Raw genomic sequence first — 19,029 nt, forward strand, 5'->3', positions numbered from 1 at the left:
GAGACATAACAAGCAGCAGGTCCAGACCTACAAGAACTTCAGTTAATTAGAATTACTAGATACATAAAACTGTCTGTTTGAAATGACTACACATGTAAGAGAAGGAATTGGAAATCTGAAAAGAAAAAAAAAATCTGAAAAGAGACACTCTCCAAAAAGTTTAGGCAGATTTGAAGAGGACAAACAGAACTTCTAAGAATGAAAAATACTGTCTCTAAAATAGGAAAACAAAAAACTTAAGATTGGATTAAAGTGTAACTGAGCAAAGAATTAGTGAACAGAAGTTCAACCTGAGAAAATAAGTTTGCATGCAACCCAGAGAGATAAAGCAGTAGAAAATATGAACTAGAAGTTGAGACATGAGGAATAAAATGAAAATCACCCAGTAATCCAATAGCAGTAATTCTAGGAGGAGAAAAAATTGAATGAGGAAAAGGTAATATTCAAGGCAAAAGTGGCAGAGAATTTTCTAGAATTTGAGGAGGACATAGATCACATAAATGAAAGAGCCAACACTTCATTAGAAAGTACTCGGAGCAGTTGGCTCTGCATGGCTGCTATCTTTTAAAATAATTACTAGTATCTAAGGAAGTTTCACCTTTATAAATAATGTAATCAATTGGAATCTATTTTTAGGTGTCTTTTTCCTGATGAATTACAGAGCTTTGGCTGTTTCCGCATTCAATATGACAGAGTGTTGCTGTCATTACATAATGATTCAGACACAGAACAGCCTTTTAGAGTTATTATAAAAAGATTAAATTTTTTCACATTTTGAGGCAAGTAGATAAGAAGGATTCTTTGGACCACATTTATCTTTCAGACTTCTAGCTCACTGGCAGCCGGATAACTTATTCACATCCATTAGAATACAGAGAGTATGATGAAGAGCCAGCAGACATACGGTCTCATCATTCTGTTCTTTTTTCCTTTTGATGACAATGTGCTATTTTCACATAGGACAAACCAGGATATGCTGTAAGCCCCTGGAGCATGTTTCCCTGAAGGTTGCTCTTCAAATTGTGTTCTGCCAACTGAAGAGAAATGTTCCTTTACTAATATACTATAAATAATTGAGAGTAATTGAAATCTTTGGTCTTTAGTAATTCACTGTCTTCCTTTTCATTAACATTTATGTACAGTACACATGTGACTATACATTTACGTATGTGTGGGGCTTGATACGTTTATGATAACTTGGTTCAGTCATTCTGTATTAAAAACATTTCAGTTCTTGTAACAAATTTTATGTATACCATTTTGTCTTATTAGCTGTGTTTTAAAAAAATTTGATCTTGAGATCTTTTTAATGCTTTTTAATGCAGTCACTGTTATTTGAAACAATGAGTTTAGACCTTCAAATGTTAAGAGGATTGAATGAAAAAAAAAAAAAAAAGAACAGTGTTTACCTAATTATAAATCTAGTTTATTTTTAAGGCTAATGATCTGATAACCTTTAATGGATAGCAGTTCAGCCTTACAGACTTTTAATGATTTCTTGAAACTTCGAGATCCTTTAATTCACAACTATTATTAGGATGCTTTGAAGGGGTATTGGGAGGGTGTATGTTTTAAGCGAAGGTGATAAAGATTCAATGAAAGGAACTCTGGCTTGAGAATCACAGTTTGTCTTTTGGGGTTCCCACTTTGCCATGAAATATCCAGGAGTCGAACTAGTTAAAATCTAAGGTAATATTCCTACTTTTAGAATTCTATGATAACTCAATTTCATTTTGTTTTGTCAGTTTTGGAAATATACAGTAATATATAAATTTTTCCCATTTTTGTTGATCTAATGAATGTTAACAAAGCAGTTTTCTAATGAATGTTATAACACTTAATTTTAGTCTGGGATTAAGTAAAGGATATGCATTTTAAAATTGGTGGAGAAGATACTTCAAAAGTGATAGGTAACATGTACAATGTCAGAATCTCTTGAAAGGTAAACTGAACTCTAGTTCCACATCTTTTTTTTTTTTTTTTTTTTTAAGATTTTATTTATTTATTTGACAAAGAGAGAGCACAAGTAGGCAGAGAGGCAGGCAGAGAGAGAGGAGGAAGCAGGCTCCCCGCCGAGCAGAGAGCCCGATGCGGGACTCGATCCCAGAACCCTGAGATCATGACCTGAGCCGAAGGCAGCGGCTTAACCCACTGAGCCACCCAGGCGCCCCCACATCTTTTTTTATAAGTGTGTTATTTGGAGGGAAAAATGTGCTTCGGATATTTTCAGTTTAATGAGCATGGATATAGCTTATTTTTTTGTCAGTTGAAATCAAATCTGTTAAAATAACAAAAGGAAGAAAATAGTCGTGTGTCCGCCCTTTTGTGAGAGAATATTTAAGGATATGAAAAACACTGTTTTCTCTCTTGGGATATGTCAGGGCATACCATGAAATACTGGAAGAAAAGTTGGTGGAGGTAGTCGCACAAAGTACTTCCTTAGTCACGGTGTCTGGAACGTAGCGCGGGCTTCCTCAGTGATGTTGGCTGCTGCTGCTGCCCTCAGAGACTGTAATGTTATGTGGACATTCCTCCTGTCATGTGACTGGAAACTGTGACTCTCAAGTAGCTTTGGTATAAGTCTTTAGACAACATCTCATTAATGTAGAGTGTATAATTCTGAAGTAAAACTGTGTTGAAGGAGTTCTTCCCTATTGAAAGTGTAATTACAAGGTACCTTTGGGGAGTCATATGGGTCTCTGAATTCTACTGAAGAAGAGCTCCCACATCTGTTATTTCTGGGGATTTGCATCCATGTTTGTGGTGCTAGAATGGAAAACTGTTGAAACATGTGTTTCATAAATAGCTTCACCATTTTTTTTCAGTCTGTTACTATTTTAGCAGCTTTGTTGAGGTATAGTTTACATACCATAAATTTTGCTCATTTTAAGTGCACAATTCCATGGTTTTTAGTTAGGTAGAAAGAGTTGTGTGACATCACCGTCCAGTTTTTCAGAACATTTCTGTCACCTACAAGATCTCGGGTGCCTGACTGCAGTCACTTCTTTCTCCCATCCGTAGTGTGATCTGCTTTCTGGCTCTACAATTTTGCCTTTCCTGGGCATTTTATGTAATAGACTCCTATAAGGTGTTGTCTTTTGTGACTGGCTTCTTCCGTTTAGCGTGATGTTGGGGTTCATCCATGCCATAGCATGTGTCAGCAATGTCTTCCTTTCAGTATTGAACAGCACTCCTTCTGTGCTCTTCTACATTTATTGTTAATATTGCTATCATGTCAGGATTTTAGAATTGTTGGATGCAGTTACTGATGGCCGCTTTATTTAGTAGAACTTTGTGTGGCAATGGAAATGTTCTGTGTCTGCCCCGTCCCATATAGTGGGTGACCCCTAGCTACCTGTGTGTTGAGCACTTGAAAGGCAACATAATAAAATGTAAAGGGTCAGGAGGATGTAAGGGAGGTTGGCTTGGCCCAGCCATTCCTTCTGGTAACTGCTATTCCTGCCTTTAGCTCTCAGGGCATAGCCTCAGATAGCCCAGGAGCACAGTTGTCTGGGGTCTTTGGTCATGCAAATAATATTTTGTGTGTGTATGATGAGGTGAACAGGGTTGACAAACACTGACTAGAGGCCCCTCCTTTGTCTTCCCACACTGCTGTAAACCCTGATTGGGTGGGATGGCCATGGCCTGCTTGTTTGTACTCTTTGGTCACATTAAGAACTTCATGAAGCTGGTCTGTCCGATTTTATTATTTTTTTACCGTACTGTCTTGTACAATGTCATTTACATACTCAACCAGTAAGTATTTGTTGTGTAAACCATTGAATTATTTTTCTCAAATCATAGCTGTCATTATGCTTCAGCTTAGTACTGAGAAAAGGTTTTTTTCTTACGGAGATGTGATTTACTTGGTCTTACAGATAAAAGCTAGCTCTCCCCATTACCAAGACCATATACACCTTTATACCTTTTGAATAAAGACTTTTATTCTTAATTTTTGGCAGGACAAAATTATTTCGTTAAAGTCACAGGCTGTGATTTACTTCTTAAGCATGACCATTGTGTTTTATCAAGACTATACTTCATACCCAGAATTTAAAAAGAGAAAGGGAAACCTCTGGAACTCCAGGCCTCAGCTCCGGCAGCTGCCCATCTGGACAGAGGATCCAACGATGATGCTGGCTTCGGTGCTGGGGAGCGGCCCCCGGGCGGGCCTCTGCTCTGGCCCCTCCTGGGGCCCGCACTCTCGCTCCGGGCCCGCTCCACCTCGCCTGCTGACATAAGCCACGAGGAGATGGGGCAGGGATACTGCAAAGCTGCCATCTCCTGCAACAGGGCAGCTGAGGAACCGTCTATCACCTCACACCATCCATGATGTTCTGTCGGCTTCTCGGCCTTCTCCTTTGGACTACAAACTCTTTGTGGACAGAACCACGTCTTCTCGTGTTGATAACCAGTGCTTAGTATGATGCCTTATATACTAATGGGTGTTGAATGATCTCTTCGAAAGGACAGTACGGGATAGAGAGTGAGAATGAGTCCTGGTTCTTAATGGTTCTCAATAACATACCAATGTTTTTGTCTAAGATCTTGTGGAGTGTTTGAAGATGTATATGAAGAGTTAACCTTACATTTCTAGTTCCATGATCTTTCTTTAACAGCTAGGCTTTCAAAACCTTCCTGAGAGAGACATTAACTAATTTGGTCAAGATTACTTGTGTCAGAGCGCAGAATCAGACCTGTGTCTGAGTTGGAAAAGTTCCTTGTAACCACTCTGCTTCGCAGCTTTTCTCAGTTATAGCACTAACTTGTTATTTGAGGCCAAAACTGAGGCTATTTAGAATCATCATGGCTTTTTATTAGTCTCAAAATTTTCTTTTGGTATTTACATTATGTTCGCTTATTGATAGCTAGTACCTTAGTTTCATAAAATTAGGGATAATGTGCCCTTATGTAGTAACGCGATGTTTCAAACTTTGCTGTGGTTTCTGGGGAAAGTTCACTGTGTAAAGGATTGATCCTTTTCTATGTTTCTTTCCATTTCTCTCTCTTGCCATACTCATATAGCAGCTATATGTGTTAACATGAATAGGTGTATATACAGTTAAAACACCATAAAAAGGAAATAGGCTACCTGAGCTATTAACTGTTAGGAGCATGCCACAAATCAAATGTTAGAACCAAACGAAATATAAATGATAGTTTGGTGTATACTTTATGATGACATGAGGATTTGTGAAATTACTGCAGTTTTTTTTTTTCTTCAGGTGTTTTAATCGCAAGCTCATTATGTATGAAACCCTAACTTCAGTCCAGGGTAATGAGGTAGAATGTAAAACACTTAAGATGTATCCTATTCATATTGTGAGGAAGCTCATAGCAAGGTAAACAGAGAAAAACTCAATTGAAAACAAAAAGTAACAGTAGCAACATGACATTTTAGAATGCAGTTTGTGATTCATTTCAAATTAATTACAACTGTTGTGGGAGTTCTGGAATAGGAACAAAGTCATCTAGATTGATTGATGGCTGATCTATGGTTTGTTTCTCTGTGTGTGTGTGTGTGTGTGTGTGCGCGCGCTCGCTTATCTATGGTTCTTAAAGGGTGTTTGGAATGTGCAGTAGGTGAGCATAATTGATAAAACATTTTACTGTTTTCTTATGGGGAGAATTTCTAGGTGTCTAGAAGACGTATTTAATTGCTAGGTTGCCTAGTTCAATTGTTTTTTCCACGGTTACAACAGAAACATAAGGGTATGATTTTTTTTTTCTTTTTGAAATACAATCTATTTTAACTATGAAAACATCTGTGAAGTGTATAAGATGATATAATCTGCTTTCTCTGTGTGACATACAGGGTTCCGTTTGGGTCTGATTTGTGCTTACCTCACCAGCCTAACCTCTCATTGCTTCTCTCAGGTACTATTAGCCAGCTCCTCCAAAGTTTCCTGTTCTCTTTTGCCTCCTGGGCTTTGGGTATGTTTTGCCTTCTGCTTGGATCACTGCTTTACTTGATTGTCTTCTCATCTTTTCAGGCTCAGATTATCTATATGTATAAATAATAGTATGTATATAATACACATAATTCTGTAAATAAATAAATATTCTTTTTTTAGGAAGCTTTTCACCTTGCAAAAACTAAATTAGATATCCCTCCTGGATGTTCCTGTGGCATCCTAACTTGACCTAATCCCACCATAATCTCCAGTTAATTGTCACTAGATAGTAAGCAAGCTTGAGGTTAGAATCTTAACCTCCCCCCACCACTGCTGTATCCTCAGTGCCCTAAAGTATTTTTTAAAACTTTTATTTATTTATTATTTGACAGAGATCACAAGTAGGCAGAGAGGCAGGCAGAGAGGAGGAAGCAGACTCCCTGCTGAGCAGAGAGCCCCATGCGGGGCTCGATTCAGGACCATGGGATCATGACCTGAGCCGAAGGCAGAGGCTTACCCCGCTGAGCCACCCAAGCGCCCGCCCTAAAGCATTTTTAATAAATATATATTTTTTTAAAGATTTATTTTATTTATTTATTTGACAGACAGAGATCACAAGTCGGCAAGAGGCAGGCAGAGAGAGAGGAGGAAACAGGCTCCCCGCAGAGCAGAGAGCCCGATGTGGGGCTCTATCCCAGTCATGACCTGAGCTGAAGGCAGCGGCTTAATCCACTGAGCCACCGAGGCGCCTCAATAAATATTTTCTGAGTAGAAAAATCTCTTTGGGGCTAGGCCAGTAATCTCCTTTTAGGTGTTTCATAAATATCATCTAACAGATAATGTTGATTCCATTAAAATAGTTTATATTGGCGGTTCCAAACTGTTAACCGAAGATAATATAACCATCTGTGTGACCATCTTGGTGTACAGTATAGTTTCTGTACAGTGAACTTCCTTCCAGAGTATATTTATCGTAATGTTTTAGATTTTTCTTCATGTTCTTTTATTGAGTGTGCCTATGAATACTGCTGAATTAGCTATTTTTGGTATATGTGGGAGGGAGTGTATTTGTATATTACATGTTTCTCTGTACCTATATTTTTATTCTGGTTTTGTTTTAGGTATGTCTCTGTAAGCCACATTTATCCAGATTTTATTTTTTTGTATTCATTTGGGTAATTGCTGCTGCTTTTAGTAGGTTGTTTTAATATATTTATTTATATTTATTGCAATTACTGATACATTTGGACTTATTTCTACAATTTCGGTGTATTTTTAATTTTTTTCTTTTCCACGTGTCTGTCTTCAGTTGGATGATAGTTTTTATTTTATTTTTTCTCTGCTTTGCGGAATGCTGTAGAATATATTTCTGCTTGGGGGGTGTACATCATTAAGTATTTTGGATGCATATTTAAGTCTTGGTAATAAAATCTAGAGTTATTTAGCATTTTTCCTGCCTATTTGTATCAGAAGTTCTTTGCATGCTCTAACCATCAACTAAACGTTTTCTTATCCAGCTCGCTGTTTTTTAGAGTTTGAGTTTTACATTTTTTAAACCCTCGGAAATTAGCTTTTAAATGATTCATAGTTACCATTCTATCAATTTCTGTAGTAACTTGTTTCATGTAGTCCATTGATCCCCTCCTGTGTCCATTTTTCTTCTTAATGAACTGCATTTTTTAATAGCTCATCAGTAGGTCGTATTTCTTAGCCTTTTATGTCTAAAGAATCCTTTTCCTTTAGTCTCTCTCTCTCTCTCTTTTTTTTTTTTAATGAAAGAAAGGATGGAATAAGGGCAGAGGAGGAGGAGAGAGAGAGAATATTAAGCAGGTTCCACACAGAGCAGAGCCTGACACAGGGGTCGATGGCACAGCCCACAACCTTGAGATTATGACCTGCTGAAATCTAGAGTGAGACACGTAAATGGCTGAGCCACCCAGGTGCCCCACTTTTCCTTTATTCTTGAATGATGGTTTGGTTGCGTATAACATTCTAGAAAGTTAGTTTTCCTCAGCTTTTTGAAGATATTACTCCATTATCTCTGACCTTTATTACAGCTTCTGAGAAGTATGCTCTCTGTCATTTCCATTGACATAATCTTGCTTAATATTCCTCTGATAGATTTTAAGGTTGTTTTTATCGTATAGAATTATTGTATGGTATTTCACTGCAGTGTATGTAATGTGGATTCATACAGTCTTAATACTTTTTTCTGCTTAATTCTTTTAGTGAGGTTTTAATTTTAGGAAATATGAGCTCAATTAATTTTTCATACACGTATAACCAGGTTACCACCACCTAGTCAAGATTAATAATATTGCCAGCAAGCTACAAGGCTCCCAGTGCCCCTTCCTAGTCAATACAGTGTAGTTTACAATGCTCTAAACTCATTCAGAGCTCTTTCATGTTGAGGATATGTATTTTCCATTGTAGAAAATTCTCAGCAATTATCTTCTCATGTATTGCTTTTTCATTATTCCCTCCAGTCTTCTCTTGGAAAATCCATTAGACAAACATTGCAACCTCACTCTGTCTCTCTCTCTGTCTCTCAATCTGCTTTCTTCTATTTTTAATCTTCTCTGCACGTAGTAAGTTTCAGGTAGTTCTTAATGCTGCCTTTAATTTACTAATTCACTTTACTATGTCCAGTCTAGAATACATCCCATTGATTGTTTCTCTTTATTTCAATGACTGTATTTTTCATTTCCAAGATTTCTAATTAGGTTTTTCCTTCATATGTGATGTCATTTGTTTCATTTCTGTACATTGTTTTTTATCTCTTGTTCTCATGATGGATCTTTTACCTTCATTTGTATTTCTGAACATCCTCAGAATACTTACTTAAAAATCTCTGGCAGGTTGCACTGAATGAATTACGTCTGAAATAAATTTCTGTTTCCATTATTGGTTTTGTGGTTTTCTTTCTTAGCATTAAATTTCCTAAAATGTTTTGGAACTAACTATCCCTTCCTTCCTTCCTTCCTTCTTTTTCTTTTAAAAGACTTTTTGTTTGTGTTTCAATGTCTTTCCACTTGCCCCCCACTCTTCCTTTCCCCACCCCCAGTCTAGGAATTTTGCTGTTGATACTGGAAGTATCAGCAGATGCAGTAATGGAGCCAGAGAGTGGCTTGGCTCAGATCCTGGTATTGAGGTAGTGTTTTATACCCTACCTTCCTAGACCTACAGTTCTGATTAAAGCCATAATCCTACTCTACAGGTCTTGATTGCCCCCTTTATTGGCTTCTACTATGAGTAGAAAAACTGACCCAGCCCAAGCTTTAAGAGGACATTCTGATCTGCAACCATGTCTGCAGCAAATCACTTTTTGTTTTCTTTATTCCAAAGGAAACCACTGCATTCTCCCTGCTAACCATTCCCCCTTCCTAGCCCCTCCACCCTCACCTGCTTCTAGATCCAGAAACAGCAAGTCAGGTCTTGCTCAACATTTTTGAGTTTCCATATTGTTTCTGTTATACAGAAATGTTTCTTATTTGACCTCAGTTGTGTCTTTGACATTGTTTTTTTTTTTTGTTTAATATGCTTTATTTATTTATGCTCTGCAGTGCCAACAGGGTTTCTGAATTTATGCTACAGTGTTACCCCAGAAGTGGTATTAATTGTAAAACTTTTCTCCTTGTGGAATAATAGTCAAACTATATTAAAAAGAAAGGAATAGGTCGGGAATTGATTTGTTTGAAAAGTCTATGCATTCATTGCTATTGTTTCTAAAATGTGATTTCATTTTTAATATCTGTTAATAATCTTTTGTAATTGCTATTTTTATTATAACAAATGTAGTTTATGTCTATTACAGAGCTTTTGGAAAATACAACAAACCTTACACACATGCAAACCCACTCACATACACAGTGAAAATTACTTGTAGTTCTACAGCCCAGAGCTAGCTACCAGATATTTTGGTATTCATTATTCATGTTTTATGCACTTAGCACACACTCCAGCCCACATAATTAACATTCATATTTTAAAAAACAAAACAAACCCAGTCCTGTTTTGTAGGTGAAGCTGTGAGTGCTGGAGATGCCTTATGTGAAATAGAGACTGACAAGGCTGTGGTTACCTTAGATGCAAGTGATGATGGCATCTTGGCCAAAATAGTGGTAAGTTTTTATTTTGATTATCTTCAACGGGATAAAGATCTCTTAAGTGTGAAGTTCCTTTTATTTTTACCACTGTATTTATAGTGTTGTATCGTCTATATCTACATAGTATGTTTTTATCATTTTTAATTGTACTTTTTAAATTTATTTTTAAAAATTTTGTTTATTTGAGGGAGAGAGAGAAAGCACAAGCAGGGGGAGGAACAGAAGGAGACAGAGAATCTCAAGCAGACTCCATGCTGAGCGTGGAACCCAGCCTGGGGCTTGATCTCACTAACCTGACATCATGACCTGAGCTGAAACCAAAAGTCAGATGCTCAACTGACTGAGGCACCCAGGCGCCCCGTGATTGGCAAACTCTTTAACCTCTGTGTGCCTTTTTCTTCATAATAAAGTAGAGTTAATAATAATATATGCACCATGGAGCAGTAGTAGAGATTGAGATAATACATATACACTCATTACAAGACTTGTCACCCACCAAGCATCAATAAATATTGCTACTTTCATTATTATTATAATTACTTACTCAGCTCTTGGTGACCATTAGCCCCTGTGTCAATCTGTATGTTTATCTAATAATTTGTATTGGTTGTTTGCAACTGAACAGTAAATATCCATTCATGCCTCTGTAGTTTGGTTTGCACATCTGCTCGAAGTCCATTGTTGATATGTTTTTAATTCTGAGATACCGGCTCTCCTCTGTTTTGGGAATGGATACAGCACCTTCCTTTGTACATTTCACCCAAATGTTATAGTCTAATTAGATGTAGATCTAGACAGGGTTTTTCACTCGTGTTTCTTACTAGAAAATCCTTTTCCCTCTTTTCATCATTTATATGCTGCTTTTTAAATTCTAATTATCAAACTTCCTTTACTTGTCATCTACATTATTAACAGTGTTGAAAATACTTCCTTGAAGGAAATATGAATGAAAAGTAAAATTAATGAGGAAAATATAAATATTCATACCAAGAATAGTTTCTTCAACTAATTTATGCAGCATTTTAAAAAAGGGAAAGATTGTTTGAATTACCATATGTAATAAACCCAGCTACATTTTATTGTGAATGCTTTTGGCAAGCTGTGTTCTTGGCCCTGGCTCTGGATTGTTTGACTATGAAAGGCTTCCAGAATTGATAGCTTTTCCCACTTAGCTGCTTAGTAATGCATTTCAAATTGCTAGCAGTGTTAGAGGTCGGTAGTGCCTATTTATCTGGGCCCGAATGCTCTAAAAAGGTAGGGGGCTGAGGGAAGGGTATGATTAATAAGGGCTTTAGCTGCACAAATGGGTACTTCCTTGCCAAAGAAAAGATTGTATGTGTATTTTAGGGCTTTATGGCTTTATTATTATTCCACATGCGTTTTGAATAATAGGAATGGGAGTATATGCATGTCACAATGTAACAGTTTTATGGAGAAAAAGAATCAAAGTGATATTTGGTGATATCCCTGGGGTTTTTAGTCATTCACCCCTCTCTACTCTCAGCCCTCCCACCTCCATGCAGGTTGCACCTTTGTCTTTCATTGTGGAACAGTTCTCATATGAGTACATATAAACTGATTTTAATAAGAATACTTATACGAGATCTTTACTTTGAGAATCAAGGAGTTGGAGATTAATCAAATTAAAAGGCAAGTGATAATAGAAAGCTCTAGTTTTTAGCTTGCACACATTTTTTAAACCATCAGAAACTTTAGCTATCATGTTCTTCATGGAGATTTGTTTGCCTAGTTTTGAAAGGATTCTTCCCCTCCCCCTGCCCAGTTTCATATCTCTTTGTTCTCATTCGTAAGTTTTGCATCCGATTTCCATTTTATATGAAATAATATTTATTATGTTTCAGTTAGAATCAGAAAAAAGCTTAGAAGCTTTTAATAATGTTAATAAAGAATAATTGCTGTCAGTGTAGATAATTTTAGGATTTATTTCCAGTTTAGTTCAGCTAATGAGAAAGTTGTTAAATTCTTACTTAATTACTAACTAGTAAATTGTACAGAATACCTTAAATTTTTACACATGTATCAATTCATAAGCTTAGTCTTAAATTAATTCAGCAGGCATTTTAAGTGATGTTAATAAAGTAGAATATTAGGATGACATATTTGGGGTTTTTGTTTGTTTGTTTGTTTTGGGGGGGGACGGCAGATGGAGAGGGAGAGAATCTTAAACAGGCTCCACGCCTAGTGTGGAGCCTAATACGGGGCTCCATCTCACAACCCTGAGATCATGACCTGAGCTGAAATCAAGAGTCACGTGCATAACTGACTGAGCCACCCAGGAACTCCTATTTGAAGAATTTATTAAAGATTGTCTTGTTTGACTTCTAACATTTTAAGGTTATTATATGATTTATTGCAAACCAGGATACTTTTGGGGATGAAAAGGTTGTATGACCTTAAGATTATTTAAATGTACATAATTTTTTGACATTTTAATGTACTGACTGTCAAAACATTCATTGATTTTTATAGCATTGATAGACCATTATTTTTCAAAATCATTTTCAAAAACAGAATTCTTGGGCACCTGGGTGGCTCAGTGGGTTAAGCCGCTGCCTTCGGCTCGGGTCATGATCTCAGGGTCCTGGGATCGAGTCCTGCCTTGGGCTCTCTGCTCAGCGGGGAGCCTGCTTCCCTCTCTCTCTCTGCCTGCCTCTCTGTCTACTTGTGATCTCTGTCTGTCAGGTGAACAAATAAAATCTTAAAAAAAAAAACCAGAGTTCTTTCTGAAAACGAAAATCCACGAATATTAAAGCAAAATTTTAAGAAGTCCTTCCTTTAGGGATGTCTGGCTGGCTAGTTGGTGGAGCATGCAACTCTTGATCTCTGGGTCATGAGTTCAAGCCCCATGTCGGGAGAGTTTACTTAAAAAGGAAAAAAAATGCTTCTTTTTGTTGATCATCCTAAAATTAAAAATTAACAAAGAATATTTTTGGTACTATTCATGTTCTTCAGTTTCTTAGCTGCATCTCACTCTAATACTGTGTCACTGGTGTTTTTCTAAAGAATCTATTTTTTTTAATGTATTTTTTCAGTATGACTTTATTGTTAGGTCCCTTTCACCCTTTATTTTTCATTAAATTGCCTGAGTCAACTTCAAAGTTGCATTTCATTGTTTGAAAGTTTATGGTTGAAATTGGGCATTGTGAGACCTTCAATTGATTCTTCTCTGTAGACAATAGCATTTTTAATTGAGAAAATAACCCTCAAAATTCAAAGGAAATTCTACTAAATGAGAGATAGTCTCAGTTCTAATTTTTTCATGTTGAAATGGATAAATGACATATTACAGTGGTAGATGAGTCTGTGTTCCCTCTGAATTAAAAGCTGACTGAACTGTAATCTGGTCTATATCTTCCTCTCTGTTAAGCTTGTTTTTTAAAGTAGGAGCATGATCTTGAACTGCTGTATGATAATTTTGGTCCTGTGAATGCAGTTTACGGATTTGGTACTTGGCGTGTTGAATGCTACCTGTAATGTCAGATTACATTTGAGTCTTGGCTTGGATACCTACTGGTCTTAACGATTTTGAACAAGTCGTTTTAATCTTTCTGTGCTTCAGTTTCCTTATCTCTACTTGAATATTAACATCACTTACCTCCTACAGTCATTAGGAGAGTTCAGTGAGTTGACATAGTGCTAGAACAGTGCCTGGCACTTGACTGTCAAACTGTTAGTCAAGGACTTAATGAGTGTTTTTGCTCCCCCTCTGCATTTTTTTTCCCCCTCTGCATTTTTAACTTGTCATTGATTTGTTTCAGCTTCAGTGTTTCTTATGTATCTTCCTTTCAGACCGAAATTCATTGTGCATTTAAGTTAAAATGTTTAAAAGGATATAGACAGTTTCAAACTATACGATGGTTGAAGCCATGATGGAAAATACCTACTAAGGTTTCAAACCCGATCAGTCAGTCATATGACTGCTTCTCTCCCCTCACCACAGTGCACACTCCTTCTGTGCTCAGCAGCTCTCACACTATTCGATTTTACAGAAGAAAATACTTAACTTACTGATTATTTTTTAACTTCACTTCAAAGCACAGTTTTTTACCACCACCTTAAATGGAGTGAACTCCCTCAAATAATTTCTCTGTTGGGAATTTCTGCTCTAGAGATCTTGTCTCTCGACTTCCCCATCTCACATCCTCGGGGGACGCTGCTGAGCTCGGGCGGGCTGTCTTTGCAGATGATTCCTGTCCACCTAATGGAATGTCTCTTGTAAAGAAAGAGGCTCCATCCTAGGCGTCTGTCCCTCGGGATAGAGTTCAGCCCATGTGTGGGTGTTTGGAGAAGCAGGTGCCCCAGGCTTCTGTCCTACTGTCCCATGTTGCTGTCTACTCCCCAGTCCCGCCAGCCTGGGGAGTTGGGGTGGGCCTTGAGGTGAGACTTTCCAACGCTTACCAAAGGGCACTCCTCTGAAGTCCATTCTTGACCTGTGTTGAGTTTGGTTTTTGTATTTAACAAAATTTGTATTTAACATCAAATTTACTCATCTTTTTGACATAATAGTACAAAAACTCCGAGTAGTACACAGAACTAAAGCTTTTTATTTTAGTGTGTTGACAGACAGCTGAACAAATTGTTCTTGAGCTGTTTATTATTTTTTCACAGCTTGAAATTCATTAGATACCCCTATATTCTATACTTTTTTCTTATATATATGTTTTTTGCTTCACTGAAGCATTATTTCTGTTCTCCATCAGTAATTAGTAAACTTAAAAAGCTTCCTAAATCCCATGGTTTATGCCTTATTTATTTTTAGAATAGCATACATACTAATAAGCATCAAATTTAATGTTAATCAGAAATGTCAAGCCCATTTTAGAGTTATGTTCTTAGTTATAATTACTATATTAGCGAACATCCTACAGCCTCTCATTCTATTATTCATTAAATTACATCTGTAATGAGCTTTATTTAATGTAATTGAAAGATAATAATAAAAATTTTAAAGGAATGACATTTTCTTCCAGTACTGAACTTTAAAAACATTGTCATCTGAAGTTTCCCTAGGAACTTCTTTAAGTAAATAAAAATCAGTCCTTTGTCTATGAGTTAATGTGCTGAAATGTTTGAAATACATATAAGTTTTTTTAGAATTCAATCTTACTTATCCTTTTAATTGACATTAGCTATGAAAGATTGATTAGCTGAGACACCACCGTGTTTCTGATGTACTTGTAAAAATTCATGGGATTTTATTTTATTTGTCAGGTTTTGTAAATAGATATGTATGGGAAAAATTGGGTGTAAGGAAAGACAGAAACCAGCATTAACCAGAGTAGTTAAACAATTCTGTTTCTGTGATGGGCTATGCTTTTTTCTAAAGACTAAGTTTACAGAATACATTCTACATTAGGTTAATGTTAGTAAAAGGACTAATTTAGGGTACTTAATTCATTGTGAGCTCTTGGGATTCCTAAGCTATTGTAACAAGAAGCTATCTGAGAAAGACAAATAGTTGAAGTAAACCACAGTCTCCTGGTTTGGATTTGTACGGCTGGACGTCAAAAGGAAGATGGTAATGAGTGCTCTTAGATATTTGAAAGCTGTCAGAGGAGAAATTCTCGTGTTTTGTTTTGTTTCGTTTTCCCAGGATGTAGCATTAATAACTGGGATGGGAAGAGCGGTGAAGGAAGGTATCCTGGGGTATAGCGGTATAGCAGGTATAGCAGTAAGAAAGGACAGTGGGGGGTGGAAGGAGGAAGCAAGCTGACTTAGAAGCAGATTTTAGCTCAAATTAAGAGATCTTTCTAATCAGTACAGAATTACCTAAACTACTTCATATGATCATGAGCCTTTCCATCTCTGCAATTATTTTCTTTGTAAAATACAGGTTGAAGAAGGATCTAAAAATATACGACTAGGTTCACTAATTGGTTTGCTAGTTGAAGAAGGAGAAGATTGGAAACATGTTGAAATCCCCAAAGATGTAGGTCCTCCATCGCCAGCTTCAAAACCAGCAGTGCCTTGTCCTCCACCCGAACCCCAAATTTCTCCTCCCGTCAAAAAGGAACACACACTGGAAAAACTGCAGTGAGTATGTTTATTTGGATGCTGATGTTTAAAAAAAAAAAAAAATTACAGCAGCTTTTAGGATATTTTAATTATTGTCATATTTAAAACATTTCTGCACCTTACGTAGGAAGTAGGTGATCTTCCCTTTTTCTCTTAGGTAACTGAGGCCTAGGATGATTCTTTTACTCTCATTGTTCATTCAATAAACAGTTATTGAATACCTGTCACTTTCCAGGTAGTATGAAAACCCTGCTCACCTGGTGGAGAACAAAGCAAATAGTCTGTGTCCATGTTGAGCTTGAAGTAGGTTTTAGGATTGTAAGATGGAATTCAGTACACCAGGCTTCATACTGTGTTCTAGTTACCGTAATGGGAATTCCAGTTCTAAATGGATAACTGACATAAAATAGAATTGGCATCCTAACATGCATTCCTTTACATCTGTATTGCATTCGAATGTCTGACAGAGACTGGAGCTCAGTTTTGGTCCTGGATAACACACAGACTTAGTAAACACCATTTCACTTCAGCCTTACATAGCTTTAATTGATGGATTTGGAAAATTTTAACAGGTTCATTTATTTAATATTCTCTGTACAAGATTACTTTTTCTTTATAAGAAAAAGTTCTTAAGAAAGGTCCTCTTAAATACCGCTTTTGAACTTAAAACACAGATCCTTCAGCATTTTAAAATGTTTTTCCTTACATTACCAGTGTCAGTTTTTGTCAAGGATTTTGAAGTGCTGAGTTGTAAATTTCCATCCCCCTCCCCACAGCATTTCTCGCTGTGTTGCTTTAACTTCCCTTTATTTTCTCTTTCATTTACCATGGAAATCAGAAGGTAGAGTCATGGAGGTACTTAACTGCTCTTCTCCTTAGGCAGAGATCATGGCATGTCCTCTATCATTCTGGAAGATCCATCACTAGAGACTTAATGTGCAGCCCCGAGGTATAGAAAAAGCAGCAGACCTAGGGCACCTGGGTGGCTCAGTCGTTAAGCATCAGGCTCTTGATCTCAGTTCAGGTTTTGGTGCCAGGGTCGTGAGTTCAGGCCTCCTGCATTGAAGTCCCATCCAGTGTGGAGCCTACTTAAAACAAAACAAAACAAAACAAACAAACAAAAAAAACCTCCTCAGACCTGTGAACTATGCAATGTTGGCCCACACAGTGATTTTTTTTTTTAAATAAATTTTTGAATTGGTTGTAGTTAATCTTACATTAAGAAATCTAAAATTTCAGTTTCTTTTTAAAAATCTGAAGACTGATAGCAGTGAGCCCATATCACCGAGAGCTATTTCTCTGAAATACAGCAAGCACAACATTTGTTCTCCATTTCTTGGTTATAAAGTTCAGGACTTAGCCCCTTTGACTCATTTTCTTTATCTGACTGTATAGTCTTTTGTATTTGCTGCTTTATCTAAACATCTTACCTGAAAAGTAGATACTTAGTAGTTGTGTCACTATTTGGTGTATCTCTTTCCATGTCTAACAATCAACATAAGTTTTTGCCACTTACTCTCCTGGCATATGTGAAATAAAAATGCTTTTATGTAAATAATAATGACTTTTAAAAATACATGAGTGATAAAATTCAGCAACACAAAACTAACAACCCAATTAGAATAGGCAAAGTACTCAAATATACATTTCGTCCAAAGAAGATGCGTGAATGGCCAATAAACATGCAAAAAGGTGCTCAGTGTCACTAGTCATGAGGGAATTGCCACACAGTGTCACAGCGAGCTGCCACTGCACATTCACTGGATTGGCTCCTGTTAAAAATAGTAATAATGTGTTGATGGGGATATAGGGGCTGAACCCTTGTGCACTGTTGGTGGGAGTGTGAAATGGTGCAGTCACTTGGAAAACAGTACAGCAGTTCCTCAGAAAACTAAGAATAGAATTACCATATGACCCAGCAATTCCTTCTCTGGGTACACACTCAAAAGAATTGAAAGCAGGAACTCACGTTGATAATTGTACAGCTGTGGATAGCAAGCAGCCTTATGCACAGAGGCCAGAAGGTGAGAACAACCCATGTGTCCAAAATGTGCTATATACATACAATGGAATGTTAATGTTACTCAGCTTTGAAAAGGAAGGAAATACTGACAAACATACGATGATGTGGATGAATCTTAAAGACATTAAAGTAAAATAAGCCAATTACAAAAGAACAAATACCGTATGATTCCACTTTTATGAGTTACCTAGACTAGTCAAATTAGTAAAGACAGTAGAATGCCAGCTGCTTGGTGCAGGGAGGTAGGGCAGGAATGGGGAATTACTGTTTACCAGGTACAGAGTTTCAGTTTGAGAGAATGAAAATTCTGGAGATGGATGATGGCAATGGTTGCACAACAGGGTAATTGTACTTAATGCCACTCAATTGTATGCAAATTGTAAATTTTCTGTAAATTTTACCACACACAAAAAAATGAAGGAGCAATGTGGTTAGTTCCTTATTGATGTGTTTGATGAGGAGCCATGTGAAAAGTTATTAGTCAAAATAGAAGCTCTCTCCTTTTGAATATATACTCTTATTAAAAGAATATTTTGAAATAGTAACTAATTAAATTTGTATGAAAATGTTTGGGTGGTAAAATAAACAAATTAGTATGGATTAGTTTATTTGCCTGTGACTATGGGAATAATTTTAACTTTATTATAAATTTTTATTTTTCTAATTATCAGTAGAACTGTTGATGTTTAGGTATATTTGGTTCAAATTATGAGTGTTTATTGGTTTTCTTAATCATCACGTTTTCTTCTTAGGTTCCGTTTAAGTCCAGCTGCCCGTAATATTCTGGAAAAACATGCCCTGGATGCTAGCCAGGGGATAGCCACTGGCCCTCGGGGGATATTCACCAAAGAGTATGTTTGTGCTTTTTGTAATAACCAATTCCATTAGTTATCATGATCATCTTTTTCTGGAAGTATTTAAAGAAGAGCTTATTCAGTGTTAAGATTTAAAAGGACGTACACTGTTCCTT

General features: G+C 36.8%; 1 protein-coding gene across 2 annotated transcripts in view; it reads left to right on the plus strand.

Moving 5' to 3' along the window:
• The window catches only part of PDHX (pyruvate dehydrogenase complex component X), a 70,842-nt gene that overhangs the window by 20,822 nt on the left and 30,991 nt on the right, over nucleotides 1–19,029 (plus strand). For both annotated transcript variants that reach the window (XM_032357547.1, XM_032357546.1), the window contains exons 3-5: nucleotides 9,915–10,015; nucleotides 15,855–16,054; nucleotides 18,812–18,910. In XM_032357547.1, coding sequence (XP_032213438.1) covers nucleotides 9,915–10,015; nucleotides 15,855–16,054; nucleotides 18,812–18,910 — 400 coding nt within the window. The remainder of the gene's footprint in view (nucleotides 1–9,914; nucleotides 10,016–15,854; nucleotides 16,055–18,811; nucleotides 18,911–19,029) is intronic.

The sequence above is a fragment of the Mustela erminea genome, chromosome 9, assembly GCF_009829155.1.
Source record: "Mustela erminea isolate mMusErm1 chromosome 9, mMusErm1.Pri, whole genome shotgun sequence".
Taxonomy (NCBI): Eukaryota; Metazoa; Chordata; class Mammalia; order Carnivora; family Mustelidae; genus Mustela; species Mustela erminea.